Source organism: Dothidotthia symphoricarpi (assembly GCF_010015815.1).
Source record: "Dothidotthia symphoricarpi CBS 119687 unplaced genomic scaffold P153scaffold_16, whole genome shotgun sequence".
Classification (NCBI taxonomy): domain Eukaryota; kingdom Fungi; phylum Ascomycota; class Dothideomycetes; order Pleosporales; family Dothidotthiaceae; genus Dothidotthia; species Dothidotthia symphoricarpi.
The window spans coordinates 996395-1015306 of NW_022985023.1; the positions used below are offsets into that span (position 1 = coordinate 996395).

At 52.8% G+C, this 18912-nt stretch overlaps 10 protein-coding genes across 10 annotated transcripts; 6 read left to right on the plus strand and 4 right to left on the minus strand.

Moving 5' to 3' along the window:
• Positions 1–1044: 1044 nt before the first annotated feature.
• On the plus strand, positions 1045–3306 carry P153DRAFT_296979 (siderochrome-iron transporter-like protein Sit1; the record flags this gene model as incomplete). The annotated part of the gene is made up of 6 exons (XM_033664127.1): positions 1045–1371; positions 1424–1499; positions 1546–1598; positions 1665–2189; positions 2236–2293; positions 2513–3306. 6 exons carry the CDS (start codon positions 1045–1047, stop codon positions 3304–3306), a joined length of 1833 nt encoding a protein of 610 aa, XP_033521413.1.
• A 688-nt stretch (positions 3307–3994) lies between these two features.
• On the minus strand, positions 3995–4825 carry P153DRAFT_377929 (uncharacterized protein; the record flags this gene model as incomplete). Its single annotated transcript, XM_033669767.1, has 1 exon — positions 3995–4825. One exon carries the CDS (start codon positions 4823–4825, stop codon positions 3995–3997), a length of 831 nt encoding a protein of 276 aa, XP_033521414.1.
• A 232-nt stretch (positions 4826–5057) lies between these two features.
• On the plus strand, positions 5058–5956 carry P153DRAFT_369034 (autophagy protein 16). The gene is made up of 2 exons (XM_033668670.1): positions 5058–5211; positions 5297–5956. Exons 1-2 carry the CDS (start codon positions 5127–5129, stop codon positions 5890–5892), a joined length of 681 nt encoding a protein of 226 aa, XP_033521415.1. The 5' UTR covers positions 5058–5126; the 3' UTR covers positions 5893–5956.
• Positions 5957–5999: 43 nt separating this feature from the next.
• Positions 6000–7510, plus strand: P153DRAFT_369035 (Mov34-domain-containing protein). Its single transcript, XM_033668671.1, has 2 exons — positions 6000–6189; positions 6295–7510. Exons 1-2 carry the CDS (start codon positions 6165–6167, stop codon positions 7332–7334), a joined length of 1065 nt encoding a protein of 354 aa, XP_033521416.1. The 5' UTR covers positions 6000–6164; the 3' UTR covers positions 7335–7510.
• On the minus strand, positions 7469–9172 carry P153DRAFT_377932 (glutamyl-tRNA synthetase-like protein; the record flags this gene model as incomplete). Its single annotated transcript, XM_033669768.1, has 2 exons — positions 7469–9007; positions 9119–9172. 2 exons carry the CDS (start codon positions 9170–9172, stop codon positions 7469–7471), a joined length of 1593 nt encoding a protein of 530 aa, XP_033521417.1.
• Positions 9173–9526: 354 nt separating this feature from the next.
• P153DRAFT_296382 (uncharacterized protein) lies at positions 9527–10911 on the plus strand (the record flags this gene model as incomplete). The annotated part of the gene is made up of 3 exons (XM_033664083.1): positions 9527–9586; positions 9649–10099; positions 10163–10911. Coding segments are annotated over 3 exons (1260 nt in total), but the record flags the coding sequence as incomplete, so codon positions are not given.
• A 28-nt stretch (positions 10912–10939) lies between these two features.
• P153DRAFT_388348 (uncharacterized protein) lies at positions 10940–11620 on the minus strand (the record flags this gene model as incomplete). Its single annotated transcript, XM_033670744.1, has 1 exon — positions 10940–11620. The coding sequence occupies one exon, from the start codon at positions 11618–11620 to the stop codon at positions 10940–10942; it is 681 nt and encodes a 226-aa protein (XP_033521419.1).
• A 1418-nt stretch (positions 11621–13038) lies between these two features.
• P153DRAFT_399102 (uncharacterized protein) lies at positions 13039–13686 on the plus strand (the record flags this gene model as incomplete). The annotated part of the gene is made up of 3 exons (XM_033671697.1): positions 13039–13185; positions 13231–13258; positions 13307–13686. The coding sequence occupies 3 exons, from the start codon at positions 13039–13041 to the stop codon at positions 13501–13503; spliced, it is 372 nt and encodes a 123-aa protein (XP_033521420.1). The 3' UTR covers positions 13504–13686.
• A 590-nt stretch (positions 13687–14276) lies between these two features.
• On the plus strand, positions 14277–15811 carry P153DRAFT_433492 (ABC-type Fe3+ transport system). Its single transcript, XM_033673026.1, has 2 exons — positions 14277–15072; positions 15140–15811. Exons 1-2 carry the CDS (start codon positions 14489–14491, stop codon positions 15615–15617), a joined length of 1062 nt encoding a protein of 353 aa, XP_033521421.1. The 5' UTR covers positions 14277–14488; the 3' UTR covers positions 15618–15811.
• A 284-nt stretch (positions 15812–16095) lies between these two features.
• P153DRAFT_388351 (uncharacterized protein) lies at positions 16096–18099 on the minus strand (the record flags this gene model as incomplete). The annotated part of the gene is made up of 1 exon (XM_033670745.1): positions 16096–18099. The coding sequence occupies one exon, from the start codon at positions 18097–18099 to the stop codon at positions 16096–16098; it is 2004 nt and encodes a 667-aa protein (XP_033521422.1).
• Between the last annotated feature and the right edge of the window lie 813 nt (positions 18100–18912).

Consider the following 18912-nt stretch of genomic DNA (forward strand, 5'->3'; position numbering starts at 1 on the left):
CGGATTTGCATGTCCCGCGGCGTGGCCTCGCTAGGAATACGCAACTGCACGGCACTTCCAATAAGGACTGTTGGGAGATTCTTGTGTACCCCTTATCTTGTTTGATTGCGACAAAGCAAAAGGTGTGGGGGTTCGATTGTGCATCTTGTTATGTATATTGCTACCTCTTCTGCGACTTTCATTGTACCATTTGCTATTCCTCTAGTTTTCTCTATAAGACGGCTATCAGAAAAGTGGGAAGTAAGCTACGTTTTGTGTAAACTACAAAGTCAAATTCACATGTTTTACAAAAGTGCACACTAGGCGTATGATGCCAGAAATGTAGGCACAAGACTCCTACACTAACCTTACATGTAGTTGTTAAGCTGTGGCAAGGTTTCGCTTCATCTTGGTTCCTGGTATTCCAAATGACCAAGAAGACGGATTGTGTAGCTTGTACGTAAAGCTACGACCTTTGGTCGAGTTGTGGTGGGCACTCACTACACTGTGCTCTGGTGAAGTGATCCCTAGACGGTGAAGGCTTGTAACGTGCTGCCAGGTTCCTATGTGAAACCAGCTAATCCTTCATCCTTTCACGGTTACTTTCACAATTCAAGTTGTCGTAGTACCCCCGTCTAGGAAAACATGGCTCAAAGAGTGGTCTCGCTGATCAAAAATATGCGGTGCTACTGATACACAACAGTTATGTCTCTAGATGTGTGAAAAAAGTTGCACATACTATTTAATTAGCAGGGGACTTCAGCATAGCAGCACGTTACTATCAACAGAGCCTGTTGACGCTGTTGTTGCCCTGCTGACGCCGTGCTCGGCCCGCTCCAATTCGTCACAGGATCTGTTTCTCTCTTCGTTTGTTCTTTGATGCAGCGAATCACTCGGTTCAACTGCAACAACCGTTTACTCAATCGACTAGCACGTTCGCCAAGAGATATTGCTGCTTCACCTGCACTGTCCTGCTCCTCTAAACTCGCTTCTTCTCCTCCCGCACACTCTCGTTACAACCACTCTCCCAACCTCTTCGATCACATCATGTCGATGAGCGGCAGAATGTCTGAGACGCAAGAGAGACCGGCCTTCACGTCCCCAACGACCTTGACGTCCAGCTTCATCGACGATAAGCGTAGTGCTCGCGTCGGGAAAATTCCCATCGACACCACGTCGCCGGGTGTCGCCAGAATCGAGATCATTGCTGAGCACATCACTCTCGGAAATCGAATCTGCATCTTCATCGGAGTGTTTTTGATCGCATTCGCCTATGGACTGGACGGAAGCGTGCGAGGCTCATACCAACCTGTTGCTACTTCGAAACTAGGTAATCACCAGTTCATAGCGACTCTAGGGGTTTTGCGCTCAATTGTAGGCGCGGTTTGTCAGGTATGATCGAACGACTTTTGAAATTCATACTTCAACTAACTCAAACTCGTAGCCCACCGCAGCCAAGGTTGCCGACGTGTTTGGCCGTGCCGAGTTGATCCTTGTTTCTATCTTCTTTTACATCATTGGTGAGTGACCTTCATTCACTTTGTAGTTTAAACTTACAATTTGCAGGTTCGGTCATGGAAGCAACGAGCACGAACATTGTCATGTTTGCTGCAGGTGCTGTCTTTTACCAGGCAAGCTTCAAGATGATGTAGTTACAGGTATCGTAACTTTGCTGACTATGTTAGACTGGTTACACAGCCATTATTCTGCTCGTCGAAGTTGTCATCGCTGACACCACCTCACTCCGGTCGCGAGTGTTTTTCTCTTACGTCCCGGCACTACCCTTCCTCATCAACACTTGGATCTCCGGTGATGTCGTTGCCGTTGTCCTTCGTAACCTCAGCTGGCGCTGGGGCATTGGTATGTTCTGCATTTTGTATCCGGTCTGCGCCCTTCCACTCATAGTGTCCCTTTGGTGGGTTACCCGCAAGGCGAAGAAATCAGGCGACTTGGACGCCATCAAAACTCCGCACCAATTACACGGCGGCTGGAAACTGGTAAAGGCGCTATTCTGGCAGTTGGATGTCATCGGCATTGCCTTGACCAGCATTATGCTTGGGTTCATCCTAACACCCCTCACCATTGCTGGCGGCATTTCTGCTCAATGGAGTAAAACCGAGATCATTCTTCCACTCGCCATCGGTCTCACTGCCATCCCGGTATGGGTTTGGTGGGAAACCAAGGCTCCCTATCCCATGATTCCCTTCAAAGTAAGTGGTGTGACAGCCGTGTATACTTCAAAGCTGACTATTGTAGCTTCTCAAAGACCGCGCCGTGTGGGGTGCCCTCGGTATTGCAATCACATTCAATTTTGGTGAGTAATGACACAGCATCACACCCCATGGCAGGATAATATGGCTCAAAACAGTGAGACGTATGCAAATGCTACTCTTGATTAAGAGGCTATACCATAGCAACACGTTATCATCATTAGAGCGTGTTGATGTTATAGGCACCCTGCTGTCGCACCACTATTTGAAGCCATATTTTCCTACCTTGGTGTGATCAAATTTACACAGCTAAACTTTCTCAGCTTTCACTTGTCAATCGGACTTCCTTTACTCGGTCCTCGCTGTTGCCTTCTATGAGACACCGAAGTCTGCAACCCGCATTCAGATGTTGTATAGCTTCGTCTCCGTCGTCTTGGGCGTCCTTCTCGGTCTAGTTGTCTACCGAGTTCGGCGCCTCAAACCCTTTATCCTGTTCGGAACCTTCCTCTGGATGGTCGCCTTTGGACTACTGATCCACTACCGTGGGGGGTTTGGCAACTCAGCCCACGCTGGTATCATCGGTGCCCAATTGCTCCTCGGTATCGGCGGTGGATTTTTCCCCTACCCGGCCCAGGCCAGCATTCAGGCGGCCACCAAACACGAACACGTCGCTGCAGTCACGGGTTTATATCTCGCATCTTACAGTATCGGCGCCGCGCTCGGGAACACTGTGTCTGGTGTAGTCTGGTCCCACATCATGCCCTTGCAACTCGAGATGCGGCTCGCCGACACGACCAGAGCAGCACAGTGGTTCGACAGTCCTCTTGAGCTACTGGAAGCTTTCCCACGTGGCAATGTGGAGCGCGAAGCAGTAGTCCAGGCATACATGCATGTTCAACGTTTGGTCTGCATCGTGGGTATCAGCGCCGTGATGATCATTGTCTTCTTCGCTTGTGTCATCCGGAACCCTAAGCTTCCAGATACGCAGTCCATGCCCGATGCAGAGGAGTTTGAAACGGAGAGTTTCATTCCTCTCGAGGATATGAACAGGCCTCGATCGCACGTTGGGCCGCCAGAGGCTGTAATGGATAAAGGCTGGGCTTGGCTAAAGAGCTAGGAGACTTGTTTCGACACGTTGCCAGACATCTACGTAGTTGGAGCGGGGATGGAGGTGGGGGTGGGGGTGGGATATGATATGGGTATTTGGCTTCTGGTACTGGGGATACTACGACTATGAATGGTTGTTTTGATATGATGAATGACTTGTTTTGCGGATGCTACCTCTCAGTGAGTCGCAATACCAGAAATCAATGTATAACAAAATTCCCCAAGGGCTGGACAACCAGGTGCCAACATTGTATAAAACTTGTGTGCTGTAGGCACTGCTGGTATGCACCTAGTCTGGTGTATTTATGGCTCATAATTCTTTGATTCAAGAGCGGATTTGCTCAGTAGAACGTAGGTTCATCATTCCCTGTATTTCGATTAACCGAGAGGTCATTTTTGGATGCGTCGATCTCGGAGTGCTCTTGATGATTATGTCGGGACAAGATAGAGCAACATTGATGCCCTATCTAGATAGATACGATAGTTTTTGCTGTTGCGTCTTGTTCGTGGACAACAGGCTGTGTTGGACATATTCTGACAATATGATACAACATGGGATATGTCCATGTCCTGTATGATCTTCGTCAAGGGTAGGCCGCGACTCAGTGTAGGGTGTTTGGGCGTATTTATCGTGCGTAAACTGTGGAAGGCATATGGTGAGACTGTTTCGTTTCCATTGTAAAGACATCTCATCTACCTCATGTTGCCTTTTCCTCAGCCCCCTCCCCCGACTTGGCGTCGCTACTAATCTTCTTCTCGTCCGTCTTTCTGCCCTCAAAAACAATCGTCATGACACCCCCAACCGTGCCCTCGCTCTTGACCACGCTCGCACCCTTGCACTCTTCGACGGCTTCTCTCACAGCATTCAAGACAGCATTCGCCTCCTGTTCATTCGCCTGTTTTCCTCTTTTCTTCGGCCCCAGCATAATCTCAACTTTCCGTCCATCTCTCAGAAAACCCTTCATCTTCTCCAAGCGGTGTTTAAGATCTCCTCCTGCAATGGCCCAATTCAACTCGAGATTCTTGTGCGCCGGCCCGGCAGGCTGACCCTTTTCTTGGCGACGCAGCGTCTCTAGTTTGTGCTGAAATTGTTCGCGCAGGGATATTTTGCTGATGACGCGACATGTTGGCAGGTCGGCCGGGTCGTTGCTCGCCGGACGTCCGTATCCATCCACGTTCCCTGGGGCCATCTGCACCAGATGGTGGGTAATTTTGTTGAAACTTGTGAGAGCCTCGGTGAGGGGCACGCTGGGGTAGAATTTGCCAGCTTCGTCGACAAAGTTTATGAGGGGCGAGGTGATGGCTGCGTCGAGGATGTAGTGGTCGGAGAGGGCATGACGGCGAGTGTCTTTTGTATAAGTTTTTGTGCGCACGGTGGTTCGCGAGACGAGGGAATGCGAGGATGAGGCGGTGGGGGCGGCGAAGGCGGGAAGGAACTGCAGGGGGATTGGGGTATTTGTGCGGAGATTGGGGGCGATGAAGACGCGGTAGAGGGCGCGGGAAGTGCTGGAGATGTGGGTGGGTGGCATTGTGGATGTGGTGGAGATGGGGCAACTGAAATGAGTAGTGAGTAGTGAGCAGGGAGAAGGAAGGAGGAGGGAGGGAGGAGGAAGAAGGGAGGAGGAAGAAGGAAGGAAGGAAGAAAGAGTGGTAGGTCTGCAATTTGTGGACGGGTGGTGGAAACGATGTGGACGAATCGGACACGGGCACACCCCGCTGTCTACGTTGACGCGTCCGCAACATTTCAGGCTGCTGTGTGTAGCACACTGCCATGTTACGAACAGCGCCCTCAATCTCGCCACGTCGTCTGCTACTGCGACATGTGCCGCCATGAGTAATCCGCTCGCCGAGTATCTGTCGGCGCTCGAGGCACGCGATGCGCGGGAGAAGGCGCATCAAGGCTATGTCGACGCTTGTAAGTGTGCTTGAACATGGCGACCGTGTTTAAACACGGCGACTGTGCTTGGACATGGCGGCTGTTCAAAGCTGATAGCAGACAGACAGCAAGCTCGCCGACCGCACAGCCACTCTAGCACGTCAACCGCCAGCCGCCACTGAAGAGGCCGCTCCGTCACCCAGTGTCTCGACTAAAACCCTGCGCCCTGGCACACCCAAGGGCAAACCCCCACTGCCTCCACCAGACACATCGTCTCCCTCGACCCTTGCCCAACTCCGCTCTGAGCTCGCCTCGACGCACCGCACCCGCAGCGCCCTCGAATCCCAGGTCACGAGCCTCACGACAACCCTCGCAGCCTTGCAAGCCTCGGACGCGACTCAGAAACAGCGCATCACGCAGCTGGAGAAGACCAAAGTCAACCTGGAGAGGCGGGGCAAAGACCGCGCAGAGGAGTTGAAGGGCAAGGGCAGGTTCGTCGAGGAGGTGCAGGATGAGATGGTGGCCCTGAATCTGCAGCTCAACATGGCCGAGCAGGAGAAGGAGAGGCTGAAGCGGGAGAATGAGGAACTGACCAAGAGGTGGGTGAGTCGGATGGAGGAGGAGGCTAGCAAGATGAATGATAGGATGGGGTGGCAGGATGGAGAGGGGAGGGTCAAGGGCGAGGGCAAGGGCAAGGGCAAAGGCAAAGGCAAGGGCTAGAAATGGGGATTGAGCGAGGCCGTCGATGTAGCTATTTTTCTTCTGTGATTCAACAAGTTTCGTGAGTTGTTTTGGACTGCGTGTTGTGACGTGCATTACTGGTGCCTGTCGCCTTGGCGTGAATGTACCACCTAGAGCTCCCCACCACGACTTGGTAGCTCCCACCATGACTTGATAGCTCCCACCTCGCCTCACCCCAACCAGCAACACACCACCTTGCCACACCACCTTGCCACACAACCTTGCCACACAACCTCGCGGGGTCTTCAGCCATGGGCACCGCACTCAAGACCTGGGGTAAGCTTTATTGTTCCCTACTCCGCTCAACGCTCGCTCGCCCACCCCGCCATACACACCCCAGCTCCAGCTCCAGCTCCAACACCCGCAGCTAACAAGCACCAGAGCTCGAAAACTCCGTCGCACTCGTCGACCCCACCAAAGACGCCCTCTACTCATACTCGGCCTCGGCACAGAAGTCCATCAACGAAGCACACCCATGGCGCACCGATCCAAACTACTTTACCAGCGTGCGCGTCTCGGCAGTGGCGTTGCTGAAGATGGTCATGCACGCGCGCGCGGGCGGTAGCATCGAAGTCATGGGCTTGATGCTCGGCAAGATCGAAGCCCACACCTTTGTCGTCACCGACGCCTTTCGATTGCCCGTCGAGGGCACCGAGACGCGTGTCAACGCGCAGGACGAGGCCAACGAGTACATGGTCGAGTTCCTGCAGCGCGCGCGTGAGCAGGGTCAGTGTGACAATGCCGTGGGCTGGTATCACAGTCATCCGGGCTATGGATGCTGGCTGTCTGGCATCGATGTCAACACTCAGAAGACGCAGCAACAGTTCCAGGACCCCTTTTGCGCCATCGTCATTGACCCTGACAGGACCGTCTCGGCGGGCAAGGTGGAAATTGGCGCCTTCCGCACCTATTCAACAGAGTATGTCGAGAACAAAGAGAAGACAGGGGGCTCCAAGACGGTAGACGCCGATGGATTCCAGACGATTCCTCTTGACAAGATGATGGACTTTGGTGCCCAAGCCGACCACTACTACCCCCTTCAAGTCACGCACTACAAATCCTCGCTCGACGCCAAACTCCTCGAGGCCCTATGGAACAAGTACTGGGTCCAAACGCTCTCGTCGTCCCCACTCATCAGCAACCGCGAGTACGGCACCAAGCAGATTACGGACCTGGCGCGCAAGATGCAGCAGGAGACGGCCCACAGCAAGCGCAACAAGGGCGGGGGCTTTGGTGGACCTGCGTTCGCTGGGCCTGGACACACAGCCGACAAGGGACAGCTGGCCAAGCTGGGCGCGGCAGGGAGCAAGATTGCGAGGGAAGAGGACATTGGGCTTCTGGCAGCAAAGGTCAAGGACAAGGTGTTTGGGATGAATGGGGCGGGGCAGGTAGAGAGCCAGGAGGTGGAGATGAAGAGCTGAATTATGAACTACATGATGGACATGGTATGACGGGAGAAGATGCATGGGTGGGCGTTTTGGGCGCTGTTGCAGGCGCGGGCATAGAATGCGGCATGACATATGGATGCTATGGTTTTGGGGGTGTTTCTTTGCTCTTAACAATTCAATCTCTTCAACGTCTCCTCCCTCCCAAGAATCAGCATGACATCATAGATCCGCATGCCCTGCTCCTGTCCCGTCAATGCTTTTCGCAAATAATGGTAGACGTGCTTACTCCCCGCCTTGCCCTCGGGTCGTCCATCGATGATATCGCGAACGGCCTGCATCAGGTTCTCGCGGTCCCAGGAAGAAGCAGAGACTTTGCTGAGGGTTTGGCGGGCAGAGGGGGGAATGTCGTGGGGTAAAGCCTTGGGGTCTGCATCGGTTTCGTCGTCATGGGAAGTCTTTGTGGATGTTGTTGGTTTGGGAGGTGAGGTGAAGAAGAAACTGTTCCGGTAGAGGAATTCGTTTGCGTTTGTGTAGTTTTCCGCGTCAACTTGTATGATGCGCTGGATGTATTCGTCTGGGAATGGGGTGCGGAGCATGTTGCGCCAGTCTTTGTATGGCGAGTCTGGGGAGGTGAGGAGAGTGGCGACGTTTTGCACCATCTCTTGCAGTTGGGGGCCGCCCTTTTCTGCGCGTGTCTTTGCGTGTTTGCGCTGCAGAAAATGCAGCTTTCCGAACGTTACTGTCGTGTTCCCCTTTGTGAACTTGAGGGAGAAGTTGTCGACGAGGGTGGGCAGGTCCATGATGTCTGTCTTCTCCTTGTGCGACCATCCGAGTAGAGCGGAGAAGTTGGTCAGCGTCTCTGGGAATATCTCCATGTCCCTGAAGGCTGTGATGTCGGTATCGAAGTTCCGCTTGCTCAGCTTGTTCCCGTTCTCGTCGACCAGCAGCCCGACGTGGGCAAAGGCAGGCGGGGTCCAGCCAAAGGCGCTGTACATGGCAATGTGCTTGGGGGTGCTGGGCATCCACTCGCTGCCTCGGATGACGTGGGTGATTTGCATGAGGTGGTCGTCGACGACGTTGGCGAGGTGGTAGGTGGGCAGGCCGTCTGATTTGAGCAGGATGGGATCCTCGAAGGCGGACTCGGAGACATGGCCGCGCTTCTTGAGAGGGTGGAAGGCGCCGTAGATGAGGTCGTGGTACGAGGGGTACTGGTCGGGGACTTTCAGCCGCACGACAAAGGACTCGCCGCGGTCGGCGCGGTCGTCGGACTCGGCGTGGGTGAGGGTGGTGTGGCAGTGGCGGTCGTAGTCGGTTGCGAGGCCGAGCGAGTGGCGGTGGTGGGCGAGGGCGGCGAGGCGCTCGGTGGAGCAGAAGCAGCGGTAGGCATGGCCGGCGTCGAGCAGCAGGCGGGCGTGGTGCTTGTACACGGCGGTCCTCTCCGACTGCCTGTAGGGGCCGTAGGGGCCGCCGACGCCGGGCCCCTCGTCCCAGTGCAGGCCGGCCCAGCGCAGGTCGTGGAAGAGGCGCTGCTCGGCGTCGGGCACGGTGCGCTTGTGGTCCGTGTCTTCGATGCGGAGGAGGAACTGGCCGCCGGTGCGCTTGGCGAGCAGGTAGTTGAAGAGGGCGGTGCGGAGGGAGCCGAGGTGCAGGTAGCCCGTGGGCGAGGGCGCGAAGCGAGTGCGTGCGGGTGTTGAGGGGAGGCTTGTCTTGGGCGAGGGCGTCAAGGGCAGGCTTGTCTTGGGTGCGGGCGTCGACGAGGGCGTCGAGGGGAGGCTTGTCTTGGGCGAGGCCCTGGACGAGAGCGGGCGGCCGTGGACGCGTGACAGGCACGAGCGGCACGTGTAGGCGGGCAAGAGCTGCGGGCGAGACATGGCGGCGTCGAGGGCACGGCGGGCCAGCACGGCGCTGAGCTATTCTGCCATTCTGCCCCCCGCCCCCGCCTTTGCGCCGCCAAACTTTTGCCCGCCCGCGCCGGCCTCGCCAACTCCTTCTCTCGCGTCACCACCACGGCCAGCCACGCCCGCCACGCCCACGCGCCCTCTTCTTCTGTTCCTCCTGCCATCACGTGCGACGCCCACACCCAGCGCTGCCACCCACCAGTAAGCCCCGCCCGCCCCGGCCCTGCACGCGGCAACCTCGCTGACCGGCCGTCTCGTAGTGGAAGAAATCGACCTCTACGGTAGCCTCGTCCGCTGCACCCCCCCGCGCCCCGACTGACACGGCCAGAGGTGCTCAGCATTCCGCGCGACGCCACCAAGGTCGAGGTCAAGAAGGCCTACCACAAAGTCGGGCTGCCCCGCCCCGTCGGCGACGGCATGCATGCTGCACTGCTGACACACAGCCCCAGGCCGCGCTAGCCCACCACCCCGACAAGGTCGCCGCCGACGACCGCGAGCACGCCGAGATCCGCTTCAAGGAAGCCAAGCAGGCCTACGAGATCCTCTCCGACGACGACAAGCGCCACCTCTACGACACCCATGGCATGTCCGCCTTCGACCCCGCGCGCGGCGGCGGCATGGGCGGCGGCCCCGACATGGACGACATCTTCGCCCAGATGTTTGGCGGCATGGGCGGCATGGGCGGCATGCCGGGAATGGGCGGCATGCCCGGCGCGCCCAGGGGCGTCCCGCGCAAAGGCCGTTCGGTCGAGCAGGAGTACGAAGTCTCGCTGGAGGAGCTGTACAAGGGCAAGACGACCAAGTTCTCAAACACAAAGAACATTGTCTGCTCCAACTGCAAGGGCTCCGGCGGCAAGGCGGGCGCAAAGTCGAATCCGTGCGGCATGTGTCGTGGACAGGGTGCGCCCTTCTCCTCCCTTTGCCCACCACCCCTCCTACACCACCCCGACTAACCCCGCACAGGAGCCAAGACCGTCCTCCGCCAGGTCGGCCCCGGCCTCGTCACCCAGGAAACCGTCCCCTGCGGCTCCTGCGCCGGCTCAGGCCAAGTCATCCCCGAGAAGCAGCGCTGCAAAAAGTGCAAAGGCAACAAGGTCGTCGAGTCCAAGAACGTCCTCGAGCTCTACATCCCCCGCGGCGCCCGCCAAGGTGACCGCATCACACTAGCCGGCGAAGCCGACCAGCTCCCAGACCAAGAACCCGGGGACATCGTCTTCACCCTCGACGAGGCACCACACGATGTGTTTGAGCGCGCGGGCGCTGACTTGCGAGCAGAGCTGAAAATCAGCCTCGTAGAAGCCTTGACGGGATTCAACCGCGTCGTCCTCACTCACCTCGACGGAAGGGGTATTCAGGTCCATGTCGAGCAGCCGAACGGAAAGGTGCTGCGACCTGGTCAGGTGCTCAAGGTACCCGGCGAGGGTATGCCCATGAAGAAGAGCGATGCAAAGGGTGATTTGTTCCTCGTCGTCGACATTGACTTCCCCGAGGACGGATGGTTGAACAATGACGACGCGCTGAGAAAGGTTCAGGACGCACTGCCCAAGCACAAGAGCGACGAGAAAGAATACGAGGAAATTGAAGAGGCCGAGATCGAATGGGATGCGGACATGGAGGACTTTGGCGCTGGGTCCGGAGATCCGAGGGCGGGTGGTGGCGAATGGGAAGACGATGAGGAGGAGGAGGGCGGTCCGCAGTGTGCCACGCAGTAGACTTGGAGCGAATGCTGGATATAACGACTTACATGAGTATTGGAACAGGATTACATCGAAGATAAACCTCACCATTCAAATGACCTTGCCCATCACTCCCTATTGAGAATCGATTTGGGTGTAGTTGCATCACACCAGCCACTTGATCGGCATTACACTTATCAAGCTGTAGAGAGCACCAAGAGACAATCAATGATATAGTGAGGACCAAGGCATGTTCCATCAAAACGCCCCTAGTAACCGCCTTGCCACAATCACTCCCATCGTGCTTTCTCCACAACATACCCAATGTGTCGCCGCCAAATAATTGCGCCCCAAAGCCATGACTGAGTTTCATCGCCCAGCTCTTGCTTACAACCTTCTCTACTATCTTCATCGAAAACTCCTGATCGTTATTCTCTGCCTCGTTCACACCTGGAAGGCGCATCCGGAGAAGGTCGTACTGTCTTTGTCCACTCCAGCCAGTCATCTGCTCACATGCAAACATTCCATCCACCATGGTGAGAAGCCAACACTTTCCACGAACGTACTTTGGCCCGTCCCAGTTGTTTTCTTCGTCCAGCCAGCGTTGCGCAGAGCCCATGCATTGAATCTGAATTGCGTAGTCTGTCATTACCTCGTCGTTGATGACCATCTTCCCTTGTACCTCGTCTTCCACGACTACCTTGTGCGGAACTTGCCCTACCCTCCCAAACCTTGAGAAGAACATGGGCGTAGAAGGGTGAGGAGAACAATGGCAGGAGAACACGACCATGGTTCGAATGGTGTGAGTGAGCAGTTCGATATGACAGGCTCCACTTTTGGGATATGAAGATTTTCTATGCAGGTTTGTTCCAGGATAACGATCCTGAACGGAAGGAAATGGCCTGCGGTGGTTCGATCCCGCCGTGGTGTCGAACTGGCACTCTAAGTAATGCAGTATCGTATCCGTAAAATTGGATCTCGATTAGTCGTTGTGAAATCAACTTGTTTGATGAGTTACTAAAGCTTGTTTGGGCTGCGACGAACTAGTAAGTGCGCGTCATGTCAAGGGTGTCAAGTGTCCTGGTGTCTAGTATGCGATGCCTTAACGCAGTAGATTTCTGTGGATATCATTGCAGTAAGTATGTCAAAAGTACAAAGGGAGCGGCCCGATTGAATCTAAAAATACGGTGTATACGGTGCTACATGAACATCGCTTCTGATTTGCCAAATAGTCGATTAAATCCACTGAATTACTAGTTTGGCTTACCTGATTGGCTATCAAGCTCAACACCGTATACACCGTATTTTTGAATTCAATCGGGCCGCTCCCTTTGCATTGCGTACTAAAATTTATTTACACCAGTAGCATGTACAGAATCTTAAAGAAGGTGCCGCCGTAGACACCTAAACTGTACAAGTTTCCAACCTGTGACAAGATAACCTTCCACACTTACACAAAGACGCTGTTATACCTCTTATGCAGATGACGCTTCGTTGCATGGGTCTTACTCGTGATAAGCAGTAGCTCTCTCTTATAGAAGTCTCACAGTCTTGTAAATGCACTAATTGTTCTTTACCTACACACATCTTACATACGCTGCTCCAGGGTGCCTTGCTGACGAAAACATCAAAATCGGGATCAGCTGCCCGCTGAAGTAGATCTGTGTGGCTACCGAATTAAGGGGTAGACAATGGGTAGAAGGAGTCGTCAAAGTTATACTCATAGGTGCAGGCGCGTCGGCTCTTAACTCCTGTACAAAAGCTGAAGCAAAGATGGAAGATTTGGAGATTGTATGCTACGAGAAGAATCGCGAACATCGGTGGTACATGGTTGGAAAACAGATATCCTGGATGTGAATGTGACATTTCTTAGAGTCAACCATTAGTTCTTCTGGAACATCAAGCTCTGGTCGCATTATCACTCTTATGCACCCGAGATATAGAAATATTTCAAATCCATCGAGCGAGGGAAAAGTTTCATCTTCAAATATCAGATTCCAACACCGCATCGAACACGTAGAGTGGGACGACGCTACCGGTCTTTGGCGTCTCAAAATTCGATATTTACAAAGTGATCTCAAAATTTACGATAGCGCTGAATTTTTTGTCAACGCTGTTGGTGTGTTGGATGGTTGAAAATAGCCAGACCTACCCGGATTAAAAATGTTCCCAGGCGAGCTGATGCACTCAGCACATTATGAGGAGGGTTGTTCCCTTACCAACAAACACGTAGCAGTCACTGCTGCCGGGAGTTTAGGTGCTCAAATTGTTGCGGCAATACAATACCAAGTCAAACACATCTACCACTGGGTCAGGTCAACCATCCAGATCACAGCGGAATTCACACAAACATAGGCTGGCAAGAACGTCGCAGATAATCGATGTAATGCTCTTCAACATCCCCACCATACTCCACATTAACATACCCCAGACAGTGACAAGCAACGGAGGTTTCTGGTGGAGGATCCAAACAAGTACCTCGAACATCGGAAACAAATCGAGAAAGAGCTTAATCAAGGTTTCAGGTTTATCATAAAAGGCAGCGAAGAAGCCCAGCTCGCTCGCGAGTACGCAGACAAAGCATGCGCAAAAAGCTCACAAGTAATCCCCAGCTTGTTAAGAAGATAATTCCCAAGAGCTTCAACCCGGGTTGCCACCGATCAACCCAAGCCCAGGCTATCTCCAAACACTAACGGCGACCAATGCAACCATCTTTATATACCCTATAAGCTCGATAACAAAGACCAGGTTTGTGTCCCATAAAGTTTCAAGTTCATCACTTTGTAAACAACAGCAATAAGATTAACGGACAACGATGGATAATAGTGATGGCTTGACCCACTGCGGAGAGGTTCCGCTTCTTTTCTGACTAATGACGAAGCATCACAAATGCAAGCTTGGTTAACTTGGCTCTAGCTAGCAGGGTCAAAAGTGGAGTAACAAGCAGAAATTGTGTCGCTCGCTGGGAAGTCCCGTGTCGCCTTCCCCCCTACTAGCTGAAGCTAAGTCAACCAAGCTTTTACCGTAGCTCATGCTCAGAAAGCTTCACTTTCAACACCTCACTGCAGTCGCAAAATATATTGACTTGCGTCAAAACCATTAGAGAGAGATCTACCTACGTGTTTACTTAGCCTCTGAAACAGCCGAGGCTGGAGTGAAGAGTTCTACAATTCGGTTTACAACACGGAAGGGTTCAGATAAGGAGTGTTCCTCTTTGAGTTTCTGTGCGAGAGCTTGGACTCTGTTTGCATAGCAATGCAAGGAAACTGGGTCATCGTTTCGCACCTTGCACACCAAAACAATCTAGACAGGCCTCAACTTTCGAATTCCTTGCACTTTTTGACGTAGGTCTGTTTATCAGCATTCCTATTGAGGAAGTATTCCGGAATTGTTACACATAAAAGCGGATCATATTGAAGCAGACCTGCCAACTCATGATATGTGAGCAACTTTGACGGCCCGACCCGGTGGGGATATATTCATCTTCCGCTGTACCGTAGGAGTATAAGAAGATGAGTGGCTACCCTCAGGAATTTGCATCCAGCAGCCCCGTCTCTGCTTTACATTCGTTTCCTTCTGCAACTTCGTTAGCTCCTGTCTTGTCTTTCTCGCAATGCGTTCCTCACTTCTCAGTCTTGCTGTCTTTGTTGGTACAGGCATAGCCTACCCTAAAGCCGCTGCCAAAGTGGTAGAAGAAACCCGTACCCTTGATCAGCTTCACAAAGCTGCACTTGCCGAAGGCGGTGTCGTCACTCTCTGGCATGGCGGAGATGAGGCAACACAGCAAAACTTTCTGAAAACGGCTTTTGAAACCCGCTTCCCTGGCATGACTCTCAACGTCACTGTCGACGTGTCCAAGTACCACGACGGGAACCTCGACCAGCAGATTGCAGCCAACAACGTCTATGTAGACAGCATCATCTTGCAGACTCTGCATGACTACCCTCGTTGGAAGAAGCAGGGTGCTCTACTCAACTACCGGCCAGCCAACTTCGGCAAGGTACATGCCCAGTTCAAAGATAACGATGCGGCATACATGGGCTTGTTCATCATCGCATGGTGCATGACTTCGAACGTGAACAAGACAAACGTGGCTTTGAAAGAATACACCGATTTTCTTAACCCAGTATTCAAGGACAAGCTGGTTCTGACGTATCCTAACGACGACGACGCAGTTTTATATCAGTTCGATTCCATGTATGTTACCATAAGCTGGTTATATCCTAATTTTTGACGGAGTTCTGCTGATGTGCGTCATTCGAAGTGTCAAGCAATATGGTCTTGGATGGTTCGACTCCCTCCTCGCTCAGAACCCACGCTGGGTCCGTGGCACTGCTACACCTCACACGATCCTTCGCTCCGCCGACAGCCCAAGCGTGGCCACCTTCACCTCAAGCATCGGCTTCCCTCCCGCGGCTGGCATAACTATCCCCACTGAAGGAAAGTTTGCCAGCTGGCCCCAAACGGGTGCCATTCTCAAGAATGCTCCTCACCCTGAAGGCGCCAAACTTCTCCACAACTTTCTCCTCAGCACCGAGCACCAGACCTCCCGAGGATGGAGCGTGAGAGATGATCTTCCGGCGCCACAAGGCTTCTCGAAGATCTGGGAGCAGCCCGGTACAAATGTGACTGAATTTGGAGAGTGGATGAACGACCGGTCAAACGTGGAGCGATTGAGGCTCTTTTACGAAGGCAGGATCGGTACGCCGCAGGGACTGAGCCCGATTGTGGATGATTTGTGAGGTTTTGTCTGAACCAGTAGGAGAGATGGTGTGGGAGCGATCGCGGGAAGCCGTCTGTATTTTCTTGCTCGTAACGTTTTGTGACGTAGGATCGAAGCCATCTAAGACTTTTACATACGTTGCGTCTGTCTGAAATTGTAACTAGCTACTCTTGTACAACGCGTTCTGGCAATTCGCCTGCCTGTATATCTTGGCCAGTGTTCTCAAAATAAATAACTTAACTTATCAACTGTTGTGCTGGACTATTCTGGGCTTGCATGGGCGTAATACAGGTTGATGTTGTTGGCATTGTCGTCCAACTCGAATAACCTTTTCTTTCCTGGCACAGTGATGGTTTATGCAGTCATCAAGAAGGGTACGTTGTTGCGATTGTGTTAGAGAAAGCTCAACATGTGTCTATCATTAACTACTCCTCATCACGTACTAGCAGGTATGAAATGTCTTTGAATTATCTATAATCAAATCGACACACGCATATTCAGAGTTTCACATTTCCACCAACAGCGACAGCAGTCACAGCTCCGATTGCCGCACCAAACCCAAGCGCAAAACTGCCTTGGACTGCTGGTATATGGTCATGAGGTCTCATCGAAACTGGCTTGGCCACTTTGTGAGGTTCTGCAATGCCCATGTGCCCTGGCGGAGCACCCACAATCTGACCGTACTGTACACGACGCTGCCCCACTTCTTGTATAATCTCCTCGAAGTCACCGTGATGCCTCTGTCTCTTATCTGGTGCGATAATGGGAGCGTTAAAGGCGTTTGCGATTTCGAGAGGCCCAAGGGTAACTTTTCGTCCGAGCTCCCAAAAGCGCCAGTACACGGGAAGGACACAGAGGACTGTGAGGAGTGTTGCAACAAGAGCAGCAGCAACATATCGTTTAGCAGTCAGGTACTCTTCTACGATGCCAGTGACTGTAGTCTTGATCTGCTGGCTGGTCATTCCAGCGGCAGCACGCTCGGTTTTCTTGAGCTTCGTGGCGCCTTTGAGATACAGACCAGCCACAAAACTGAGAGTGTTGATCTTGCGGAGGATTTCGACAGCTGGATCATCTCGGCCAGGCTTGTCGATATCGTACCAGCAGCGATCGGTTTTCTTTTCATCAGTATCTGCGTAGAATGTTGTCTGTGCCGAAGATCCTTGCACTTCAACATCCCAGTCGGTTGTATAGGTAAGATATGCGTATGCGCTGTATAGGTTGGTGAGGACGTAGGTCAAAGCGCCAACTGTTGAAACATCGCCTTCCCTCTCATCTAAATCAACAAACTCGACAACCTTCAAGTTGTCAATCTGGTCTGTATCCATCGGTGTATCAAAAGGTAGGGCTCCAGTAACGCTGTCGAAGAATTTGACGTGAGTCACTATGTTCTTTCCGTCGAGCTCTTCCTTACTGGGCGTCATGACAGTGACCGGATATTCGACAATTGCTGGTCGGATCTCACATTGTCGCGTCGTTTTCTTGCCGGGACAAGACCCAGTTTGCGTGCCGGCATGACTGTCAACATAAGTCATATAGAGATTGGAGGTGGCATATAGCTCATCGTTGGTCGCGTACTTGGTAGCAAATTCGATTTCCCAGAGGGGGTAACTCACGTTACCAGCGGTCATGTTATTGGACAATCGCTCTAGCCCATAGTCGACATCTTCGAACGTTGTGTTACACTTGTAGGCAAACCCCAGGCCCCGTACAGATCCTGTGCACTCTTGTCGGTAGGTGCAGCCTTCGAATGAGGCATTATCCTCGAGAAGATCGTGCAGCTTGCCATTGGCGATCTTCTGGTTGTATGCTTCGATGACGGTTGCCCAGTTCGCGTCGACAGACGTTACTCTGCCAAAGTCTCCAGGTATACCACCGCTCTTTGCAGTCCAGATAGGCTCCATCCATGCAGTGACAGTGGCGTTGGTGTAGTCTGTTTGTTGGGTGATGTGCGTTTTGGTCGCTGTTTGGAACAACGTACTGTCAATAACGGCAAACTTGGTCATGAGTGCAGCGAGTGCCACCAAATTGAAGTGCTTGCCAGAAGTGACGATGGCGTAGACACTGTAGGAGTAGGCATGATTCCTGTGCAACTTCTCCAATGAGCTGCCGTCCATGGCTTTCCTCCACCAAGCGATTGCCAATCCTTGACCTATCATAGTCAGGAGGCCAAGGTTTTGCATTTGGTTGGCGATGTTGAGTAGTACGTTAGGCTGAATAGGGAATTTCGTAGTTGGCCAGTCCCGTACGCGCTTCTTGTGTGATACTCCTAGGATAGTAACCGCCATCGCGGTAGCTACGATGACTGTAATGAATCCTGCTAGACCAATCCATGGAAATTGATCACGCCAGCCGGGCTTCCAGTAGATACCATCGTCATCGTCAATCTCGTTCACGCCGACACCAGGCTCCTTTTTGAGGACCTCGGGTGAGTTATTCCAACTGCTGTGCTTGGTATCGGGCTCATGAGGTGCCTGCCTGATCTCGTTCTCTGAGGTAGCCATCCTGACAGAACAAAGCATAGATGATTCTCGAGCACGAGAAAGAAAAACTGGTGCGTGCTAGGAAAAGGAACCGTATTGAAGATCAGGCGTACCTCATATGGCTCAGGATCTTGTCGACTACGGAAGAAGAACGAAACTTGAAGGGTTTGGGGATTTCAAGATCAAGAGTGAAGAACGAAGCGCAACCGAGCAAACAAGCCCAAGCGGTCTGGATTGCGGGTATTCATATATTGGAAGCTTATACCATACATTGATGATAAACATCTGTCAATAGATCGTCCATGCAGCAATAGGCCCGAAACCTGAACGAAGTGTCTGCAAGGCTGCAGTAGTCAAGATTTAGCATCGTTTGTTATTGGCAGAGCCGGCTGACAAGTGAGCGCCATTTCAGCTGAAGATGCCACAGGGCGTTTTTCAGCTGAATCTGGGCGTTCTGGGTGCTGCTTGTTATTGCAACTTTTCCCCAAGTAGTAAAGTCTGTATAAGGCGTCGCTGGGGGCAGCTGAATACAATTGTTGGGCGGGGGGGGGGAGGTGCCAGCCTTTTACTATACCGCCCAGAAAGTCCGTAATTGCAGTGCGCTTTACACTACCGTATAAACTTAGTCAATTCATCGATAGGATGTCATCAGCCGAAGCGAGTACTTCTGTGAGTGGTAGAATCTGCACAGCCACTCAGCCACTCTAAATGCCCAATCGCCAGAGGACTCGTTTCGGCTGATCCCCTGTCTAGCTATCGATGGATTGACCAAGTTTATATGGTAGTCAAGCATAGGTAGACTCTCTAGTTAGATTGCCTTAGTGTTCGGGGAAT

What these genes read in the sequence shown, in the direction of transcription:
- P153DRAFT_369034 (XM_033668670.1), top strand. Translation starts at nt 5,127, where the DNA reads ATGAGTAATCCGCTCGCCGAGTATCTGTCGGCGCTCGAGGCACGCGAT. An exon ending in TCAAGGCTATGTCGACGCTT is followed by an intron (nt 5,212 to 5,296) that starts GTAAGTGTGCTT and finishes GATAGCAGACAG; the next exon opens with ACAGCAAGCTCGCCGACCGC.
- P153DRAFT_369035 (XM_033668671.1), top strand. Translation starts at nt 6,165, where the DNA reads ATGGGCACCGCACTCAAGACCTGGG. An exon ending in CACCGCACTCAAGACCTGGG is followed by an intron (nt 6,190 to 6,294) that starts GTAAGCTTTATT and finishes AACAAGCACCAG; the next exon opens with AGCTCGAAAACTCCGTCGCA.
- P153DRAFT_433492 (XM_033673026.1), top strand. Translation starts at nt 14,489, where the DNA reads ATGCGTTCCTCACTTCTCAGTCTTGCTGTCTTTGTTGGTACAGGCATA. An exon ending in TTATATCAGTTCGATTCCAT is followed by an intron (nt 15,073 to 15,139) that starts GTATGTTACCAT and finishes CGTCATTCGAAG; the next exon opens with TGTCAAGCAATATGGTCTTG.